This window comes from Hylobates moloch, unplaced genomic scaffold (assembly GCF_009828535.3).
Source record: "Hylobates moloch isolate HMO894 unplaced genomic scaffold, HMol_V3 SCAFFOLD_9, whole genome shotgun sequence".
In the NCBI taxonomy this organism is placed as follows: domain Eukaryota; kingdom Metazoa; phylum Chordata; class Mammalia; order Primates; family Hylobatidae; genus Hylobates; species Hylobates moloch.
The window spans coordinates 11,657,634-11,679,254 of record NW_026652284.1 but is presented as its reverse complement, the minus strand read 5'-3'; the positions used below and the strand labels follow the sequence as shown (position 1 = coordinate 11,679,254).

Sequence of the window (21,621 nt, the reverse complement as noted above, 5' to 3'; positions counted from 1 at the left end):
AGAAAGAAAGAAAGAAAGAAGGAAAGAAAGAGAAAGAAAATATAAGTCAAAAATGCATTTCATACACCTAACATACTGGACATCACAGCTTGGCCTAGCCCACCTTAAAAGTGCTCAGAATACTTACATTAGCCTACAGGTAGGCAAAATCACCTGGCAACACAGTCCACTGTAGACTATTAGCTGCTTACCTCATGATCGCATGGCTGACTAGGAGCTGCGGTTCACTGTTGCTGCCCAGCATCTTCAGAGAATATCATACTACCTATCTCTAGCCCAGGAAAAGATCAAAATTCAAAATCTGAAGTACAACTTCTACTGAATGTGTAGAACTTTTGTGCCACTTGTGAAGTCGAAAAATTCAAAGTCAAACTATCCTAAGTCAAGGACTGTCTGTATATCTATATTAAATGTCTTTAAATACAGACACACATTTTAAAAATTAAGGTTAGGTACTGATCAGTTGATGAATGTTATGACCAGAGGTTCACAGGAACCTAACCCAGTATTTCCCCTAAGAGCAATGGTTCCACATTAGCTAATACAGTTTTCGCACTGACTTTCTAGACTATCACCACAGTAAATAATGAGAATCGCCTGGACATTGGCCCACAGAGAGACAACAGTGGCAGGTAGTTTCTCGGGGGCAGTGTACCTGAAAACTCGAGCTGCATGAAAGCACTTTCATTCATTTGAGGAGTTCCTTGCTCCTTGTGTAACAGAGTCACTGTACCTCGCTGCAACTGCAAATTCAGTTTGGCAAAGACATGATCTCGCTTTGTATACGTGTTCATACATGAGGCATCTGCAGTGGGGTCAAAAAACTCCTCGGTGCCTAAATGGTAAGGGAGAAAAGACTGTAAGAAAAAACGTGGAAGAATAAAAAAGCACCAGCAAGCAGACTGATCACAGTTATGATGATGTTATTTAACTATTTTTCCCTTTGTTAAGGAAGAACTCCAAAGTCATGGGTGACTATTTTATAGTATTTCCTAATGTAAAACAACCCTAATTGTTTTTTAAGGGATCTTATCAACTTATTATCAAACCAGGGAGGATAAGATTCATGATAAGGGATGGTATAAAGCAGTGCTGCCCAGTATGGTGAAATGGTCCACATCTGCGATGTCCAGTACAGTGGCCACTAACCACATGTGGCTACTGAGCACTGGGAGCACCCGTGGCTAATGTGCTAGGGCAATTAAGAAATTAAATTTTTACTTGAATTCAATTTGAATTAAATTTTAGTAGCCATTTGTGCCTATGGCTAGATATCGGACACTGCAGGTTTAAGAGAGGCTCTAGACTGGTATTCAAACTTCAGAGTTTAAAATTGTTGAACTTGTTCAAATTTAGTTCTTTTACAACCTCTGCCTCTCAGCTCTTTCTGAAACTGCATTAATATGCACATTTAGTCACGGAGTTACAAATGGCGTATCTCCCAAAATAGCTCCTCTCAGCCTCTATGAACATAAACTGTTTTCCAAATATCTACTTTTGTTAAGTTTGAAAAATACAAGCTGTTGCACAAACAACAGACCAATTTGTTTGAACCAAGTGAAGGCCAGCTCCCACCGTACCCAGGATCTCTTCAGGAATCCACTGCTCCTGTTGCTCTGCTGACAGTCCCTCAACCACATTCCCTTCTGGGGTTTGCTGTCCGTACCAGCCACCCCATCCAGGAAACCAGGACTGAAGATACTGCAGCATCCCACTGCCTCCACCAGGTTCTGGGTCTCCCGGAGAGGCTCCTGGAGAATCAAACTGAGGCTCCCGCAGACTCTGTGTCAACCACAAAGGAGCAAAGATGAGTACTCAAAGATAAAAGCAAGCTGTGATGTGCTGCTGTTTCCCCACAGGAGCATAAGCACATCAGAACTGTAGAACTCAGGGTGTGCTGGGTCTGAACAAATCCTCTTGTAGAGGATTTCTTACCTCTGCTAGTTCTTCTTGTTTGTGAAATCGATCATGCACCAGTTCACGCAAAATCTTCAATTCCTCAAAGCTCTGTTCCTCTTCAATCCGACACATTTCCTCCTGTTTGGGTGAAAACAAAAGCAAATAAACAAAAACACAAACGTCGTAGATCCAGAGACACTGGACACCCTCACAAGCCACTAAAAGTACAGCACAAGAACCTCTCTGGTCCCCTGCATTTGCACTGAAGGCCAAGAAACAAGATAAATAGTTCCATGATTGCTGTTTCCGGCTTAAGTAGCTTTTCCATATAATCCAGTAGATGTTATTTGGTCTTAAAAACATCACTAACAATTCTCCAGAAATTGAGCTCTATGAAAGAAGGGAGAAAAAAAAAAAATCACTAACAAATTTCATGATACCTGAGACGAATGGTGAATGGAGAGGGAGCGAAGAACTTACTCAGTTTTAAGAGTCACTAAAGCGTGGCCGGGTGCGGTGGCTCACGCCTGTAATCCCAGCACTTTGGGAGGCCGAGATGGGCAGATCACGAGGTCACGAGATCGAGACCATCCTGGCTAACACGGTGAAACCCCGTCTCTACTAAAAATACAAAAAATTAGCCAGGTGTGGTGGCGGGCACCTGTAGTCCCAGGTACTCAGAAGGCTGAGGCAAGAGAATGGCGTGAACCCGGGAGGCGGAGCCTGCAGTGAGCCAAGATCACACCACTGCACTCCAGCCTGGGCGACAGAGCGAGACTCCATCTCAAAAAAAAAAAAAAAAAGAGTCACTAAAGCATATGGACTATTGCAGCACCCACACTTTGCATAGCACTGACCCCGTTTACAAAGGGCTTCCACATGCACTAGCTCAGATGAGCAGTAAGCAGCCCAGTTTTCGCTCTTCCTGAAACCCAGGACCAAGTTTCCACAGGAAGTGTGCAGGCCTCAGCTCTTTTACACTTCATGTAGGAAATTAGCAAGAACGTGGTCATTTTCACTTGTTTCACATTAGTTAGGAAAGAACCATGATATCCAGCTACATTTTTTAAAAGCAGAATCAGCTGTCCTGAACTGCTTCTTACGCCATAACATTAAGAAAAAAAGAGATTTTACATGTTTACTTGCTCATCTCAGTTGTAAATGAGATTTTCTGTCTCTCTATGTCCTTGCCTGTGCCTTTAAGAAAATCATCCAAGGGCTGGGCACAGTGGCTCACGTCTGTAATCCCAGCACTTTGGGAGGCCAAAGCAGGCAAATCGCTTGAGCCCACGAGTTCCAGATCAACCTGGGCAACATAGGGAAACCCTGTCTCTATAAAAGATACAAAAATTAGCCGGGTATGATGACTTGCAGCTACTCAGAAGGCTGAGGTGGGAGGATCCCTTGAGCCAAGGAGGCAGAGGTTGCAGCAGTGAGCCAAGATTGCACCACTGCACTCCAGCATGGATGACAGAAAGAGATCCTGTCTCAAAAAAAAAAAAAAAAAAAAGAGTAGGCTGGGGCAGTGGAGGCTGAGGCAGGTGGATCACTTGAGCTCATGAGTTCAAGACCAGCCTGGGCAGAAGGATGAAACCCCATCTCCACAAAAATTTAAAAATTAGACAGTTGTGATGTGGGCCTGTAGTCCCAGCTACTTGGGAGGCTGACTTGGGAGAATGGCTTGAGCCCGGGGGGCAGAGGTTGCAGTGAGCATGATCACGCCACTGTATTCCAGCCTAGGCAATAGAGCCAGACCTTGTCTCAGAAAAAAAAAAAGAAAAGAAAAGAAAAGAGAAAAGAAAAGAAAAGAAAATCATCCAAAATGTCTGGTTTATTTTATCCTTCTCATAAGCTTCCTGTGTCAGTAACCATATCTGACACTGATGATAAAAGCATTAGCAAACTGAGTGGGCCACAGCCTCAGGGTGCCGGCAGGAGAGGCACTAACCACTAGGGATTCAGCATTGCCCTCAGTGACCACACAGCAGGTGCTGAAGGGTAAAGTATTACTTTGTGCTTGGAAGAGTCTACTAAACAAGTGGTTAGTTAAGGGGCAGTACCTGAGCCAAAATCTCAGAAACAGTCTAAGCTGCTACTGCAAAAATTGATGCTCACAAAACTGAAACAAAACAAGAGGCAAAGCAATCCCCAATACCTTCCCCCAAAAGAGAGCAGGCAGACAGCTAGAGAATGGGTGGGGTCTCGTGCCAGGGCTCCGGGAGAGGGCATTCTAAGGGCCTTTAGCCCTACTATTAACTAAAACATGAGCTTGCCTTCACCACGTACTTCACCCTTTTCCGCCTAGCCTCTACCACCTAAATATCCAAGGTCAATCAAGTCCACTGGGATTACAGAAAACGTAGGCCAAAGTTCACAGAGATTATAGACTTTGAAGTAAAAGAATTAGGACTAGGATCAGGCTTTGAAGAGAGGAGGGTGACTGTATGAAACGGTCTCTCGAGCTGGGGGGCAGGGGTGTGGGCACAAAGGCATAGCAGGACCATGGTGTCTTTTCTTCCTCCTACCCCATGGCCGGGCTCTCCTGGGGCAGCAGAGGGTGGAGGATGCTCCTGGCTTAGTTCTCACTCTACTAAGACCAACTCTATCCTATAAAATTTAGCCCCTTTGGCATGGGACTTTATTACTTCACAGATCCCACTTTCTTTAGTCTTTGAGAGAACATTCTTACCTTCCAAATAAGACAAGAAACACAAGACCGGCCGGGCGCGGTGGCTCACGCTTGTAATCCCAGCACTTTGGGAGGCCGAGGCGGGCGGATCACGAGGTCAGGAGATCGAGACCACGGTGAAACCCCGTCTCTACTAAAAATACAAAAAAATTAGCCGGGCGTAGTGGCGGGCGCCTGTAGTCCCAGCTACTCGGAGAGGCTGAGGCAGGAGAATGGCGTGAACCCGGGAGGCGGAGCTTGCAGTGAGCCGAGACTGCGCCACTGCACTCCAGCCTGGGCGACAGAGCAAGACTCCGTCTCAAAAAAAAAAAAAAAAAAAAAAGAAACACAAGACCACAGTCCACTTACCTTGTCATCTGTGGACAGCAGGCCTCCTTTTAACTTGTTGAAATATTTGTCAGTGTAAGACACAGCATCACGAGCGCGGTGCAACATAAAGTCCCAGGTGCAACGTTTCCTCTGCTCTCTGATCTCACACAAGTTAGCATTCAAAGCAAAATACCACCATTCTCGGCAGCTGAAATAGTCCATAACAATGTAATCACTTCTTACAACAAAAGCAATGAAAAGCCTACCAATCCAAGACAAGCCACATAACCCCACTCCTCTCCTGAGACATCTTTTCTCTTGTCAGCCACCAGTTTATATATTAAGCTCATCTTAATATTAAACCCACTAGGTGGAGAAGGCAAATCTGCCAAAGAACATCAAATAATAGATCCCCAATTTATATATCAATAACACAGTTCTCAATTGGTTTGAATTATAATATCCATCCCCTCTACTGACAGAATATCGAAGGCTGACTGTAAGGTAAATACCGTCTTAAGATAATTACCAAGGATTTGACTACTAAAGAGTTTTAACTGAATACTTCTAACTAAAGACATGGAGATACATAGGATCTTTAAAAAGTTTTATTATATCAGACTGGTCAAGTTTATCACTGCAACATGAAAACAGGATTTAGTTTTGCTATGGAGGCTGCAAAGAGTACTATGTAAATGTTGACCAAACAACCTGGGAGAAAAAACACAGGGAAGTAGGTTCAAAGAATATTTAAAGTATTGATAATACACACCAGACCCCACCAGAGCAACATCGTTCTACTTGCTAAACAAGACTGAGAGGATCCTCTGAATTTTACTACACTCAGTCTAAGAGTAAGCCGATGACACCAAATAAATATACAGAAAGAATATCAATGATGATAAACAATGGGAATGGCATTCCAAGGACCAGAAAAATCAATTGCACTTTTATCTCCAAACATGGGTAAAGGACAGTGAGGCATATTTCTGATCTATGTACATAGTCAGAACAGGCTCTAAAATGTATTTCATGACCACACTGAGAAGCCCTTACTTCTTAGATATCGCCACCTTGGGTTTCCACCTTCGGAACTTCACCTGCCTCTCCTTTCGTTCCAGCTCCTTGAGGAATTCCATGATTTGCCGGTATTGCAGCTTTTTATTAGAGGTTAAGAGATACTAGGTTAGAATAGGTTTGTTTCTTTTACTCAGTTAAGACCTATATCTAACAAGAACAGTTCACATTAGTTGATCCACTGAATTGAAACCCAGTGCAAACTGAAAGACCAAAATATCAGCATCAAGTGGCATGTTTCTCTGAACAATGACAGTTAAGCCTATACATTACCGTATCTCTTGTATTTTTTGTTCAGCTCTTAACAATACCAAAACTTTCCAATCCATATCACCAACTAATTTAAAAAAATAATAAAATAACCTGAAATCAACCCAATTTAACTACGTAACAGATGGTGAGCTTTATACCTAACACAACTTTGGTCTGGAGGGAAATGGTCTCACGTGAACTTTCTTTCCTGCTGAGGATACATTAATATCAAGACTTTCACCGCAGTCACCAGTTTGACAGTGAGTAGACGCCACTGAGAAGAAAGGGCATACCTGAGAGAGTTTCAAGGGAATGGTCTCCAGCTGAATATCACAATCAATACGGGGACTGTGCCGAGACCGCAGGGGCTTCTTGGAGCAGTTTCTCTTCAAAAGAGCAGATGCAAACACAGGCTCCAGGACGTAGTGATGGCTGCGACTCTCCATGCTCCTGGCCATGGCCTCCTGTGTGTCACAAGAACACCTGCTCTGCTCAGATATGGCTTTCCTTCTGGTAGTCACTCTTTTACAATGTTGGAGTTTTATGACAAACAGTGGAGCTCAGCCATAGGCTGTGTCACAGCGGCAAATGTATTTGTCTGTTTTGTTTTTATTCATTTTTATTCTTTTTATATAGGGACAGGATCTCACTATATTGCCCTGTCTGGTCTTGAACCCCTAGGCTCAAGTGATCCTCCCGCCTCCCAAAGTGCTGAGATTACAGGCATGAGTCACTGTGCCTGGCCAACAGCAAATGTTTTTAGGATCAAGTTACATGTTGGTATGTTATCTATAGTGTATTATATCAAAATCCAAAAACACTATAAAACTGGGTTATAAAACTCTAGTATTTTTAATTTATTATTATTTATATTTTTTTCTTTTTATTTTTTTTTTGAGACGAATCTTGCTCTGTTGCCAGGCTGGAGTGCAGTGACACAATCTTGGCTCACTGCAACCTCCGACTCCCCGGTTCAAGCGATTTTCCTACTTCTGCCTCTCAAGTAGCTGAGATTATAGGCACACACCCCCATGCCCAGCTAATTTTTGTATTTTTAGTACAGATGGGGTTTCACCATGTTGGCCAGGATGGTCTCGATCTCCTGACCTCGTGATCCACCCACCCCGGCCTCCCAAGTGCTGGGATTACAGGCATGAGCCACCGTGCCCAGCCTTTTTATTTCTTAATAGGTAATACATTCACATGGTTTAAAATTTTAAAGGAGAAAAAAAGGTCAAATATCTCTTTCCTGGTCTCATCCCCCAGCCACCCACTTACCTCCTCAGAGGCAACCAACGACACCAGCTTCTTATGTCTCCCACCCAAGCCATTGTATACATATGCAGATAAATCTGTAATTTTCTGTTTTCTTAAATAAATGCTATATATGCTGTTTTTACCTTAGTTTGCTTAACTTCATACTATATGTTAGAGACTATTACATACTCATCATAAAGATCTTTACTTTTATTATTTATAGCTGCATATTGTTTTACTGTATGGGTACAGGTTTATGTAATCGAATTAAAACAAAAACCTGCGGGGCACGGTGACTCACGCCTGTAATCCCAGCACTTCGTGAAGCTGAGGCAGGTGTATCACCTGAGGTCAGGAGCTCGAGACCAGCCTGGCCAACATGGCGAAACCCCGTCTCTACTAAAAATACAAAAATTAGCCGGGCATGGTGGCATGCACCTGTAATCCCAGCTACTCGGGAGGCTGAGGCAGGAGAATCACGTGAACCCAGGAGGTGGAGGTTGCAGTGAGCCAAGATCGTACCACTGCACTCCAGCCTTGGCAACAGAGCAAGATGCCGTCTCAAAAAAAAAAAAAAAAGAAGAAGAAGAAAACCATCATGTACAATAGTATCCAAGCGAAAGATAACCCTGGGTGGAGGAAAAAAATGAGTTATTTTCCCCCGTTTTCACTTAAACCACCTATAAATTATTTACAGAAGGATTAAACTGGCCGGGTGTGGTGGCTCACACCTGTAATCCCAGCACTTTGGGAGGCCAAAGCGGGTGGATCACTTGAGGTCAGGAGTTCGAGACCAGCCTGGCCTGGCCAACATGGCAAAACCCCATCTCTACTAAAAATACAAACATTAGCTGGGTATGTTGGTGGGCACCAGTAAACCCAGCTATTTGGGAGGCTGAGGCAGAACTGGTTGCATCTGGGAGGCAAAGATCGCAGTGAACCAAGATTGCGCTACTGCACTCCAGCCTAGGTGACAGGGCGAGACTCCATCTCAAAAAAAAAAAAAAAGATTAAACTGAGATGTTTTTTAATCCTTCACAAACAATAATAATATCTGATGATTTATGACTTTTAAATATCACTTAAGGGAATGCCATCAAAGGTGAAGTTTAAACATAAATGTGGTAAGAAAGCTCCTCTTTAAGATTCAGTCCTGGTGCTCTGTTCATTTAAAATCTGGATGCCTAGGCCGGGTGTGGGGGCTCATGCCTATAATCCCAGCACTTTGGGAGGCCAAAGCAGGAGGATTGCTTGAGCACAAGAGTTTGAGACCAGCACGGACAACAGAGTGAGACCGCATCTCTACAAAAATAAATAAATAAATGATGGAAAAAATCTAGATGCGTAACTATGTTACATGCACATGCAAACAGTGGAATACTATGCAGTAGTCAGAGCAATGAACTGGAAGTACAAACAGCAACATCTTAAAAACATGGCTTTAACTGAATAAAATAAACCAAAGAAACCTATAGTCTAGTATAAATTTAAAACATACATAAAACAAAGCACTACATATTGTTCAAAGTCACATACATAGCAAGTACCTCAAGCAAACACACTTGAGAGTGAATGGCTTTAGAGGAACAGTGGGTGGGAATGGGAATCGGATGCAGGAGACAAAAACCCCCATGGCAGTGACCCTGCGCCACTTCCCTTCCACACTGTCTGGCAACAAAGCTCCCTGCCAAAATCATACCTGTAACTCCATCTGAGGCAAATCCCCCAGTAAAGTGCAATCAACATCCCAATAGATGCTAAATTCTGCTACGTCTAATTGCTTTTTCCGCATTAGTTTCTGTACCTGAGGTAAAAAAGACAAAGAAGAAAATAGGATGACTGTCTTTATTTGTGAATGTCATTCATTCAACAAACCATTTGTAAAGAATCATGTGTCAGGTACTTTGCAGGGTGCTGTGGACACATAACTCAAAACCTGCTTCTGCTCTTACAGAGTTCAAAATCTAGCTAACTGGGGATACAAACAGGCAAATACATAATTTTAATGCACAGAGGGAGGCAGAAGAAGAATCTATACGATGCTATTAGCAAACAAGAAAATGTCACTGTGCAGATGAGTGTCGAAAGGTCAGGTAGGAGGAAAGGGCTGGGTCAACCACACAGTCCTCCCTCAGTATCGGCAGGGAGTTGGTTCCAGGAACCGCAAAGATACAAAAATCTGCAAATGCTCAAATCTCTTAAAATGGCATAGTATTTGCATATAACCTACCCATATATCCTCCCTGTACACTTTAAATCATCTCTAGATTACTTATAATACCTAATACAACATAAATGCTATGTAAATCATTGTTACACTGAATTTTTTCTTTTTTTTCTTTTTTTTTTTTTGAGATGAAGTGAGTTTCGCTCTTGTTGCCCAGGCTGGAGTACAACGGCACGATCTCGGCTCACTGCAACCTCCACCTCCCAGGTTCAAGTGATTCTCCTGCCTCGGCCTCCTGGATAGCTGGGATTACAGGCATGCGCCACCACGCCCGGCTAATTTTGTATTTTTAGTAGAGACAGGGTTTTTCCACGTTGGTCAGGCTGGTCTCGAACTCCTGACCTCAGGTGATCCACCCACCTCAGCCTCCCAAAGTGCTGGGATTACAGGCATGAGCCACCACGCCCAGCCCTGAATTTTTTTATATTATTTTTTGTTGTTATATTTTTCTTTTTATTGTTTGTTTTTTTAGGGGGAGGGGAATATCTTCTTCTCTTGGTTTTGTTTTTTTTTTTTTTTTTTTTTTTTTGAGACAGAATCTCGCTCTGCCACCCAGGCTGGAGTGCAGTGGCGTGATCTCAGCTCACTGCAACCTTCACCTCCCAGGTTCGAGCAATTCTCCTGCCTCAGCCTCCCAAGTAGCTGGGACTACCAGTGTATGCCACCATGCCCGGCTAACTTTTTTATTTTTAATAGAGATGGGGTTTCATTATGTTTCCTAGACTGGTCTTTAACTCCTGAACTCAGGCGATCTGCCCGCCTCAGCCTCCCAAAGTGCTGGGATTACAGGCATGAGCCACCGCACCCAGCCAGCAGGGGAGTATTTTCGATCCTCTGTTGGTGGAATCCATGGATATGGAACCTGAGGATACGGAAGGGCGACCATACAAAAGGCCTGATATCTTCAGGGAACAGTGAGTCTGTCTGTATAACTGGAACACTGGATGTGTGGAGTGGGGGCAGTATTGGTACATGTGGATGAATACATATTTGGGATGAGGAGTTAGCTAAGAGTTGAGAAAAGTAGCTTGGAATGTTACTAGATACACTAGGTTGAATAGTGTCTTCCCTTCCCAAAAAAAAGTCATACCATGCAGAAGCGTGTATGTAACCTTATTCGAAAATTAGGTCTTTGCAGATGTCATCAAATTAAGAGGTCATACTGGTGTAGTGGAGGCCCTAATCTAACGAGTATTGTCCTTACAGGAAGAAAAAGAACACAAGAAGAAGGCCACGTGAAGACGGAGGCAGAGGCTGCGTGAAGCACCCGCAAGCTGAGCAACCTCAATGACCACCAGCAGCCACTAGACAAGGAGAGACACATGGGACAGTTTCTCCCTCAGAGCCTCCAGAAGGAACTGATCCAGCCACAACTCCGACTTCAGACCTCTCGTCTAGAGAATAAATTTATGTTGCTTTAAGCCATCTGGTTTGTGGCAATGTGTTAGGGCTGCCCTGGTTATCAAATCCATTAGGAAAGGAAATTTATGCCATGCTAAGGTGTTTGGACTTCAGGCCTTAAGTGATGCAGAGCTGCTGAACGTTTTGATGTGGGCAGATACCACGATCAGATATGTGTTTCAGAAAAAGAAGTCTGGTGACAGCGTAAAGTAGGGCTTTCCCTTCAGAGTGCCAGGAAAAAATGAGTTATGAGTGTCTCAAGTATGAGCCAGTATATGGGATCAAGTTATATCTTAGAAACATGTGGTTACTCTGAGCTGGCCACTTCCAGCCCCAGGCAGCCACAGCCATTTGCCCCGGTGTACTGTACAAATACTATCTTTTTACTGTGTGGGTTCTGACATGGAAAACACTGGAAAGCATTGGTACAGGACAAATGGAAAGATCCTGGAGATCACAGAACACGGTATTTCATTAGTCCAGGTAAAACCTGACAGCATCCTGCAGGGTGACGGTCATATGAAGATGGACAGGAAGAGCTATGTTTGAGATGCTTTGTCGGAAAAAGTAGCAGGACACTGTGAATAACTAGACATGGAAATTGAAGCGTAAGAAGTGAAAGGAGGAGCAGACAACTTCTAGAGATCAGTGTGGCAGGCAGGAGCACATGGTGAGGAGCAGGGATGGCACACTCCTCCATAAAGGGCCAGAGAGTCAACAGCTTAGGCTCTGCAGGCCATGCAGTCTCTGCTGCAACTACAGTTTTCCACCGTGGACAACACTAATGAGCATGGCTGGGATCTAATAACCCTTTATTTACAAAAACAGGTGGGGAGCCAGACTTGGCCATTGGCCAGTTTGCCAAGCCCTAATTTAGAGCTGGTCCACCTGGGTTCAAGACCTGGCTCCACTTTTCACTCCATCTCTTGTGCCGTAGTGTCCTCAGCAGGGTTATTGGGATAACAGCAGTGGTGAAAATCAAGATTTAAATGAGTTGAATCATGGAAAGTGCTAAGAACAGTGCCTGTCATATAAAAGGGCTCAAAGCTGTTATTATTGGTTTTTACATTCAATTACATGCCAGGGAATAAAGAAAAATACTTTGTTGAGGGGACAAAATGGGCAGATGGAATGCACAGAATCATTCTAGTTATGACAAGCTGTGGTATAACATGAAATATATTTGGTCTTTGTCCCTGGTTCCTGGCACAGAGTTCCTAAAACCCTTGGAAGTTCCTGACAGGAGTGTCATTGTTGTTGATAAAGAGCCTCATGATCACACCTCAGCATATGCTAATTAAATGACTTTTGATGGGGTCCCTAGACAGCCTCAAGATGGGGCTCATCACAGAAAGATCAAGTAATTAGAGGATTGGGCCTTTCAGTGCCACTCACTAACCTCTGGGTGGTGGGGCTGGAGATTAAGCTGCATAAAAACTTTGAACCATGAGATCTGCTGAGTTTCCAGGTTGCTGAACACTGGAGGTGGACATGGCCCTCTTTATCTAGATATTCACCTGGAACCTCGTAACACCCTTTATTATAAACCAGCAAATGTAAGTAAAGTGTTTCCCTGAGTTCTGTGAGCCATCCTAGCAAATTACCAAACCTGAGGAAGGGAATTGTGGGAACTCCAACTTCTAATCAGAAGCACAGGTCACAACCTGGGCCTTGTGACTGGCATCCGAAGTGGGGGGCGGTCCTAGAGGACTGAGCCCTTACCTGGCGGGGTCTGCAGTAACCCATTAGTGTCAGAATTGAGTTGAACTATAGGACACCAAGTGGAGAACTGCTTGGTGTGTGGGGGAAAAACCTCACACATCTAGTGTCAAAAATGTTGTTTTCTGTGTAGAGTGTGAAGAAACAGAGTGTGTTTTGAGACAAGTAGTAGTTTTTTAAAAAACCACGAATATGAAGGTCAAAGGGTGGAGAATGGAGTTCAAGATGTGGAAGCCATCATCAAATATTCCCAGGTGGTAGCTACAACTATGAAACACAGTGAGTTTACCCCAGGGAGTGCACATAACACGAGAAGAAAATAAAAAATAAAATCCTTTCTGCCCCTCAGTTTCTTCGTGTATAAAATGAAAGTGATATAACCAAAGGTCAGAGAAAATTACCTGTTTCCCTACTTCAACAAATTTGATTTGTTGCAAACATACAAGAGACACCCATGCCTATCACAGAAGGCAATGGAAAAGAATGTGATTCATTTACATAACACAAAATGGCAAAAGGCAGAGCCCCAAATTCCTAGAGCATGGCTTTCTTCCTGCTTTGTCATCACATTTCATACTCACAGGCTCATTCACAGCATTTTGCATGGACACATTCTTAATGCAGATGCCAAAGGCAAAAGGATGGGAGGGATTGGTGACACCATCTTCAAAGCGTAAATGGACATCTTGAATTTTTAACTGCAAAGAGAAAAAAGAAAAAGCAACTGATGCACCTACAGATAGTGTTCCAAAGAAAAGAAAAAAGAAAAAGCATTTAGATAACTGCTGTAGGTGACATACTATAGTTAGGGGTCAAACTGCCCTTGAGCCCTTGAGCCACTAAAGGAAACCACAGCAGGCACTTAATACAAACATATCACACACATATCCAGTATCCTATAAGTTCCTAAGGGAGTTATAATAACTCTCTTCTTATGTTATGTTATAATATGTTATATTATGTTATGTTATAGTAACTCTCTTGAATGCTACTTTGTGATTAGTTTTACCAAAAGAGCTCCAATATATTCATTAAATCATTTCAGAAGACATCTTAAAAAAAGCAATTAAAGAAACTAAAGCCATTGTATACAGACAATTGTTCCTCCTGCTCTGTTGATATCCTCATCTTGCCTCTATGTCCCCACATCTGGACCAAGGAAACCAGCAGGGCACATAAACTATGTATGTATGTATGTATGTATGTATGTATGTATGTATGTCCCCTTGCCCCTCCCCATAAGTGGGCTACAGGAAAGGCACTCTGCTTTGATGAATTAAAAAATAATAACAGGTTGAGCACAGTGATTCATGCCTATAATCCCAGCACTCTGGAAAGCTGAGGCAGGAATATTACTTGAACCCAAGAGTTAGAGACCAGCCTAGGCAACATAGCAAGACCTCACTTCTACTAAAAATTTTTTTTAAATAGCCAGGTATGGTGGCACGAGCCTGCAGTCTCAGCTACTCAGGAGGCTGACGCAGGAGGATTGTTTGAGCCCACGAGATGGAGGCTGCAGTAAGGTATGATGGCGCCACTGCACTCCAGCCTAGGCAACAGAGTGAGATTATGTCTTAATAATAACAATAATAATAATAATAACAGAAAGTAAAAAGACAATCCACAGAATGGGAGAAAGTATTTGCAAATCTGATAAGAATCTGGTATTCAGAATATATAGAGAGCTCTTATAACTCAACAATAAAAAGATAAACTGATTTGTAAAATAGGCAAAGGATGGCCAGGCACGGTGGCTCATGCCTGTAATCCCAGCACTTTGGGCGGCTGAGGCAGTCAGATCACCTGAGGTCAGGAGTTTGAGACCAGACTGGCCAACATGGTGAAACCCCGTTCCTACTAAAAACACAAAAAATTAGCCGGGCGTGGTGGCAGGCGTCTGTAGTCCCAGCTACTCGGGAGGCTGAGGCAGGAGAATGGCATGAACCCGGGAGGCGGAGCTTGCAGCGAGCCGGGATCACGCCACTGCACTCCAGCCTGGGCAACAGAGCAAGACTGTCTCAAAAAAAAAAAAAAATACAAAAATTAGCCAGGCATGATAGCACAGACCTGTAATCCCAGCTACTCATGAGGCTGAGGCAGGAGAATCGCTTGAATCCGGGAGGCGGAGGTTGCAGTGAGCCGAGATCACGCCACCACACTCCAGCCTCAGCAACAGAGAGAGACTCCGCCTCAAAAAAAAATTGTGGCAAAGGATTCAAACAGACATTTCTCCAAAAAAAAAGATACACAAGTGGCCAGTAAATATACGGAAAAATATTCGGTATCCTTCGCCATTAAGAAAATGCAAATCGAAATCATAGCAAGATCATCATTTCACACCCACTAGTACACAATCAATAATAAATGTTTGCTTTTTTTGGTTTTTTTGCTTTTTTTAAATTTTTTTCTTTCTGTCCTGAATGGTATTAGAGAGAATGCTATCTCACCATTTCTGCAGGCTTTGTTTTTTTTTTTTTTTGAGATGTTGTCTCGCTTTGTCGCCCAAGCTGGAATGCAATGGTGTGATCTTGGCTCACTGCAACCTCTGCCTCCCAGGTTCAAGCGATTCTCCTGCCTCAGCCTCCCCACCAAGTAGCTGGGACGACAGGCATATGCCACCATGTCTAGCTAATTTTCTATTTTTAGCAGAGACAGGGTTTCACCAGGCTGGTCTCAAACTCCTGACCAAGTGATCTGCCTGCCTTGGCCTCCCACAGTGCTGGGATTACAGGCGTGAGCCACCATGCCCAGCTCCATAATCAATAATAAATGTTGATGAGGATATGGAGAAACAAAATGCTCATACATTGCTGGTGATATCGTAAAATAGTACAGCCTCTCTGGAGAACAGTTTGGTAGTTCCTCAAAAAGTAAACAGAGTTACCCCATAATTTGGCAATTCTACTCCGAGATATCTATTTGAGACAACTGAAAACATGTTCACTCAAAATCCTATACACAAATGTTTACAGCAATATTATTCATAATAGCAAAAAGGAGAACCAACCCAAACGTCCAGCAACTCATGAATGAATAAACAAAATGTCTTATGTCCTGAGAAACGCAAGGACTCTCAGCAAGAACATTCCATTCAAAAGAGACTGGACCAAACTTTAATATGGCTTCTGGCAGCCCGAGGCCATGTCCCTGGGGACAACACAGTCCCCTATTGAGTTCTTGCCTGGTAAAGCTCAGGACTATCAAAAGAACGTACCCTTTATTCCAGCCAACACCTGACATAGGCCCCGACCTCCCTTTCTTATAGCACATTTACTGAAAAGGGTTTCCAGGTTTGCAGAGCAATTCAATTGAGACATTTCTTTGTATATACACAGGTCGCGTATCCCTTACCTGAAAGGCTTGGGACAAGAAGTGTTTCGGATTTCATTTTTGGGGGGATTTTGAAATATATGCATTATACTTAACTGGCTGAGTATCCCAAATCCAAAAATCCAAACTCCAAAATGCTCCAATGAGCATTTCCTTTGAGTATCATGTGGGCACTCAAAAAGCTTCAGACTTTGGAGGATTTCAGATTTTCAGATTTGGGATACTCGACCTGTATCTCCTACAGCTCAGGAGTGTCTTTCTTAAGGACCTGAAAGCCATTCCTTTGAAATGTAATCATCAGGAAGGGTAAGGCTCAATCTCCCAGTCTGAGGGAGGATAGAATCCTAACTTTGATCACTGCCAGCAGACACGGCTAGCCTAATGACATTCACAGAGACCAACGCCTTGTAATTTTTCACTTGAGTACCCACTCACTCCACCTCCCTGCACCCTAAAGCTCCCTTTAAAAGGCCCAGCTACCTCCGCACAAGTCAGCCTGGAGCTCAGCTCTTTCCTCTACTGTCAGTAGTTACAGAGTAAAATCTGTTTTTATTGCTTTGAGGTCCGGCTTTGTTTAATCTTTGACAATCCATACAATGGAATATATGATTCAGTCATAAAAAGGAACAAAGTGCTGACACACGCTACTACACAGATGACCCTTGAAAACATTATGTCAAGTGAAAATGGCCAGGCTATATATGATTCCATTTAGATGAAATGTTTAGAATAGGCAAATCTAGAAAGAAAGTAGATTAGTGATTGACAGTGGCCAAAGGCAGAGGGGAACTGGCAATGACTACTTTTTTAAATTTTTTTTTTTTTTTAAGATACAGGGTCTTGGTCTGTTGCCCAGACTGGGGTGCAGGGGCACTATTATAGCTCACTACAGCCTTGCAGCCCAACTCCTGGGCTCAAGTCATCCTCTTGCCCCAGCCTCCCAAGTAGCTGGGATTACAGGTACATGCCACCAAGCCCAGCTTTGGCAGTGACTACCAGTTGGGATGATAAAAATGTTCTGGAATTATTTAGTGGTGGCCAATGCACAACCTTGTAAATATACTAAAAAACACTAAATTGTACACTTTAAAAGGCCGAACTTTCTGGTGTAAGAACTATATCTCAATAAAATTATTTAAACTAAGATAAAATAAAAATAATGACTAATATTTTATATATTTGTTTGTCAAAGTTAGGAAAGTTACGAAACCAAAAACCTCAGACTCTAATTTTTGGGAACATGACATACATTGAACACATTTGGCCTGTGTCACATTGGCACTGCAAGAAAATTCTAGAGGTAGTAAGTATGGACAAACTCATAACATTCATGAAAATTAGTGGGACCCTGATCAAGTTTTTGAGGATGAAACAAAATTATAACTGAAGTAAAAAAACATGGGTAAGGCCAACAGCCCCAGTCCTGTAACTCATCAAATTGCCACCAGATTCACCAGCAAGAGGTTAGGTATCTTAGTGAGCTGTTCGCAATTTCACAACTCACTACGTAATCAACTAGAGACCAGGCATCCAACCTCTCTCATTTTACAGATGAAGAAACTGAGACCAGAGAGGTGAAGTGATTTGCCCTGAAACCATACAGTCATCAAGGCTCAAGTAACCTGGATTCTTAGGCGATAAATCCTTTAGCAAGTGGGATTCCAACATTCAAAAAGAAAGTGCAGGTAGTGAAATGTAAGAGATGTGAAAACTCCTCCTCATTCCAGCTGAAGCAAGAAAACCCTGTCTGCCTCAGAGCCTAGGACTTGCTTGTCAGGTTTTCCCCTTGGCACAGCCTACAAGAGGACATACCTGAGCAGCCAGCCCCATCTACACCCTAGATCAGCTGAGCCCATGAGAAATGAGAAACTAAGAGGAGAAACACATTTAAACCTGAGAAATCCCTTCACGTTGATACTTTTATAAAAGTCAGCAGGACTTACTTCAATATTCTCCACAATCCTCGTAACCACGGAGGCGGTAACTGAATACCAATAGGACTCCCCTTTCTGCTGGCGGTCATTCTACAAAGGCAAGAGTCAGCGTTAGCTCAATCTAGTGTTCTTGCTCATCTTACACGTGTCACCACAACTGCTCTTAAGGTCCAAAAGATCTCTGCCTTGCCTTCCATTTCTCCTCCAGGGCTTGAAGTAGTGCTTTCTTACGTTCCCTTTCCAACAGCTTCTCCTTTTCATCATTGAAATCCTGTATTTTTTCCGGGGCTCCAATTAAGTGAAGGCTGGAGATGGAGATCACCCAAGGGTCCACATGGGGGCGATAAAAGGGAATCTGAAGGGTTATTTTCCCAATGAAACCTGGAAGGAGAAGGAAAGTCTTGTTCACTGTCTGTACACATTTTTAATTCTTTCCATTTTTCAGTATTTTTATAATTTTGTTTAAGGAGCATGGATTGCTGTTACTACTTTTTTTTTTATTTAAAACAACAGGTAGCAGGCTCTTGCACATGTGAAACAAGTGTTAGGAGGCTGACATCTGTAAGAACAAGCTATAATGACTTATATAAGCTGGAAAAAGTTTGCGAAGACTTTACCACATCAACAGTAACATCCCTCCTCTAGAAACTATCTCCTTTTCCAACTGGAGTACATCTTACACTTCCTCAGAGTGTCTTTCTTCTCCGGGTCCCACACAAGCCCATGGACACTAAACTCATTTCTTGTTCATTATTCACTGTCTGGTTGATAAGCACTAGTTGGAGTCATCAGACCTATGATATATCCAATCTTGAACATACCCGCCACAAACTGAAACACAGGTAACATGGCACTGGCCTTCTCTCAATAAATAATTCTGATTCTTCATGAGAACCTGGGCTGACGAGAAAGCCAAACGGGTTGGTAGAATTGTGATATTTATTTCCCAAGTTCTTCCATTTCTAGCCAAGCCTCCTAGAACACAAGCTTTCTTTACATTCAATTTATAAGAGTCAAGCTATGTTGCCCAGGCTGGTCTTGAACTCCTGGCCTCAAGTGATCCTCCTGCCTCAGCCTCCCAAAGTGCTGGGATTCCAGGTGAAAGCCACCAAGCCCAGTCCAACAATGGTATTTTTAATGACAACGTCAAACAACCAACTGTGTAATCCAGTAATAAATTCAGAAATTTAGCCAAGCTTGGTGGCATGCAACTATATTCAACTATTTCAACTAACAGTTGGGGAAGCTGAGGCAGGAGGATCTCTTTAGCCTGAGAGTTCAAATCTGTAGTGAGCTATGATAGCATCCCTGCACTCCAGCCTGGGTGACAAAGCAAGACTCTGTCATAAATAAATAAATAAAAGGAGGCCAGGCGTGGTGGCTGAGTCACCTGAGGTCAGGAGTTCAAGACCAGCCTGGCCAACAAGGTGAAACCTCGTCTCTACTAAAAATACAAAAAAATTAGCCAGGCGTGGTGGTGCACACCTGTAGTCCCAGCTACTCTGGAGGCTGAGGCAGAAGAATTGCTTGAACCTGAGAGGCAGAGGTTGCAGTGAGCCAAGATCACACCACGGCACTCCAGCCTCGGTGACAGAGCGAGACTCCGTCTCAAAAAAAAAAGAAAGAAAAAGAAAAACGAAAAGGGGAAAGAAAAGGAAACCTTAGGGCCGGGCACGGTGGCTCACGCCTGTAATCCCAGCACTTTGGAAGGCCGAGGCGGGCGGATCACGAGCTCAGGAGATCGAGACCACGGTGAAACCCCGTCTCTACTAAAAATACAAAAAAAAAATTAGCCGGGTGTGGTGGCGGGCGCCTGTAGTTCCAGCTACTCGGGAGGCTGAGGCAGGAGAATGGCATGAACCCAGGAGGCGGAGCTTGCAGTAAGCCGAGATTGCGCCACTGCACTCCAGCCTGGGCGACAGAGCAAGACTCCGTCTCAAAAAAAAAAAAAAGAAAAGGAAATCTTGAATGTAAAACAGGTTCTCACACTTGAGTAAACATAAGAATCACCTGGAGTGCTTATTAAACACTGTAGGTTTAATGACATTCCATCAGAGACTCTGATTCAGTCGGTCTGGGGATCACCTGACCTCCCCACCACCATCACAAAGTCATCCTGATACGAGTGGCCCAAAGACCACACTTTACGACTGGCCTAAACTCTAACATTTGCTATATCCTTCCTCTAACTGGTCAAATCGATACAAACTCCAGGGCTCTCAGTTTTCACCTCTCAAACAATTTAAGACTCAAATTTCTTCCCCCTCCTTTAGTTCCACATACCAGCTTTGACTTCAAATGGTAATTCCAATTCTTTCAAGGCATCTTTCTTTAATGGCAAGTTTTCTAATTCAACAGCACCTAAAAATAAAAACAGCATCATGAAATATCCATTTAACAAATACAGTAGGCCACCTACTGTATGTAAAGCATTGAAGGTTAAAGGGAAAGTTTTACGTATAGAACAGGCTACATCATGTGAAGGTTAAAGGAAAGTTTTACATCTAGAACGGGCTACATCACGTGTAGGTTAAAGTTTTACATCTAGAACAGGCTATATCATGTGTAGGTTAAAGGGAAAATTTTACATCTAGAACAGGCTTATCATGTGTAGTGCTACCACCAACCCATACGCTTCATCTAAACGAACTTCCAGGCTGTCCGCTCTAACATGTACATGAGAGCTGAAGCTTAGGCGCTGATGAAGAGTTCAGACCAAGAGTTACATTTTCCATAACAAGCCAGATAATAAATATTTTAGGATTTATGTGATGTCTGTTGCATATTCTCCTTTTATTTATTTTTATCAACCTTTAAAAATGCAAAAACCCATTCTTAGTCTGCAGGCCAGATCTGGCCACCTGGTCTCTTTGCTGACCCCTTTCTTAGGCTAATATTTACCAGACGAACATCAAAATCTGACTCACCTAGGATGAAATGCAGGCTCCTGGGCCCCACCCGCAGACCAACTACCTCTGAATCTCTGGGATTGAAGCACAGAAATTTGCAGTTTCTAACAAGTTTCTTCCACCCCCAACCCCTCCCCAAAATGAGTATAGTGCAAACAGTATTCAAAAGTCTATGATCTAATTAAATGAAACTGGTCTTCAAAAGGAATTATACTCTTCTCTTCTGGGGAACTCCTTAGCACCTCTACTTACAAGTGTAATAACCGATCAGAAAGCAAAGGAACGAACAGGATCGCCGCTGAAAATTCTTTTCAGACCCAGCTTTTATGACTTAAACCCAAAAGTGAACAGACAAGAAGGCAGCTAGATCCATCACTGTCCCGGCTATGCAAGCCATTCGCCCTCACACATATAGAGCTCTGCTCTGTGGGAGGCACCGTGATGGCCACTGGAAATGTATAAAGAGAAGGCAGAGGCCCCATCCTTAAATCACGGCCATTGTTTTTACAAAATTGTTTGCGTGACACAAGGCAATTTTTGAGCAACCTAAATCTGTCTGAGATATACATTTTCAAGACCACGGAGTACAGACAACAACCATTAATTAGTAAGAAATGC

General features: G+C 43.1%; 1 protein-coding gene across 8 annotated transcripts in view; it reads right to left on the bottom strand.

Annotated features, from left to right (window-relative positions):
* Nucleotides 1–21,621, bottom strand: part of VPS13D (vacuolar protein sorting 13 homolog D) — a 284,007-nt gene that overhangs the window by 251,137 nt on the left and 11,249 nt on the right. For all 8 annotated transcript variants that reach the window (XM_032758968.2, XM_032758969.2, XM_032758970.2 and 5 more), the window contains 11 exons: nt 20,378–20,455; nt 18,285–18,475; nt 18,104–18,184; nt 13,412–13,528; nt 9,183–9,287; nt 6,520–6,690; nt 5,954–6,054; nt 4,937–5,105; nt 1,936–2,037; nt 1,581–1,782; nt 656–835 (listed from right to left, as the gene is read on the bottom strand). In XM_032758968.2, the coding sequence (XP_032614859.1) occupies nt 656–835; nt 1,581–1,782; nt 1,936–2,037; nt 4,937–5,105; nt 5,954–6,054; nt 6,520–6,690; nt 9,183–9,287; nt 13,412–13,528; nt 18,104–18,184; nt 18,285–18,475; nt 20,378–20,455 (1,497 nt within the window). The remainder of the gene's footprint in view (nt 1–655; nt 836–1,580; nt 1,783–1,935; nt 2,038–4,936; nt 5,106–5,953; nt 6,055–6,519; nt 6,691–9,182; nt 9,288–13,411; nt 13,529–18,103; nt 18,185–18,284; nt 18,476–20,377; nt 20,456–21,621) is intronic.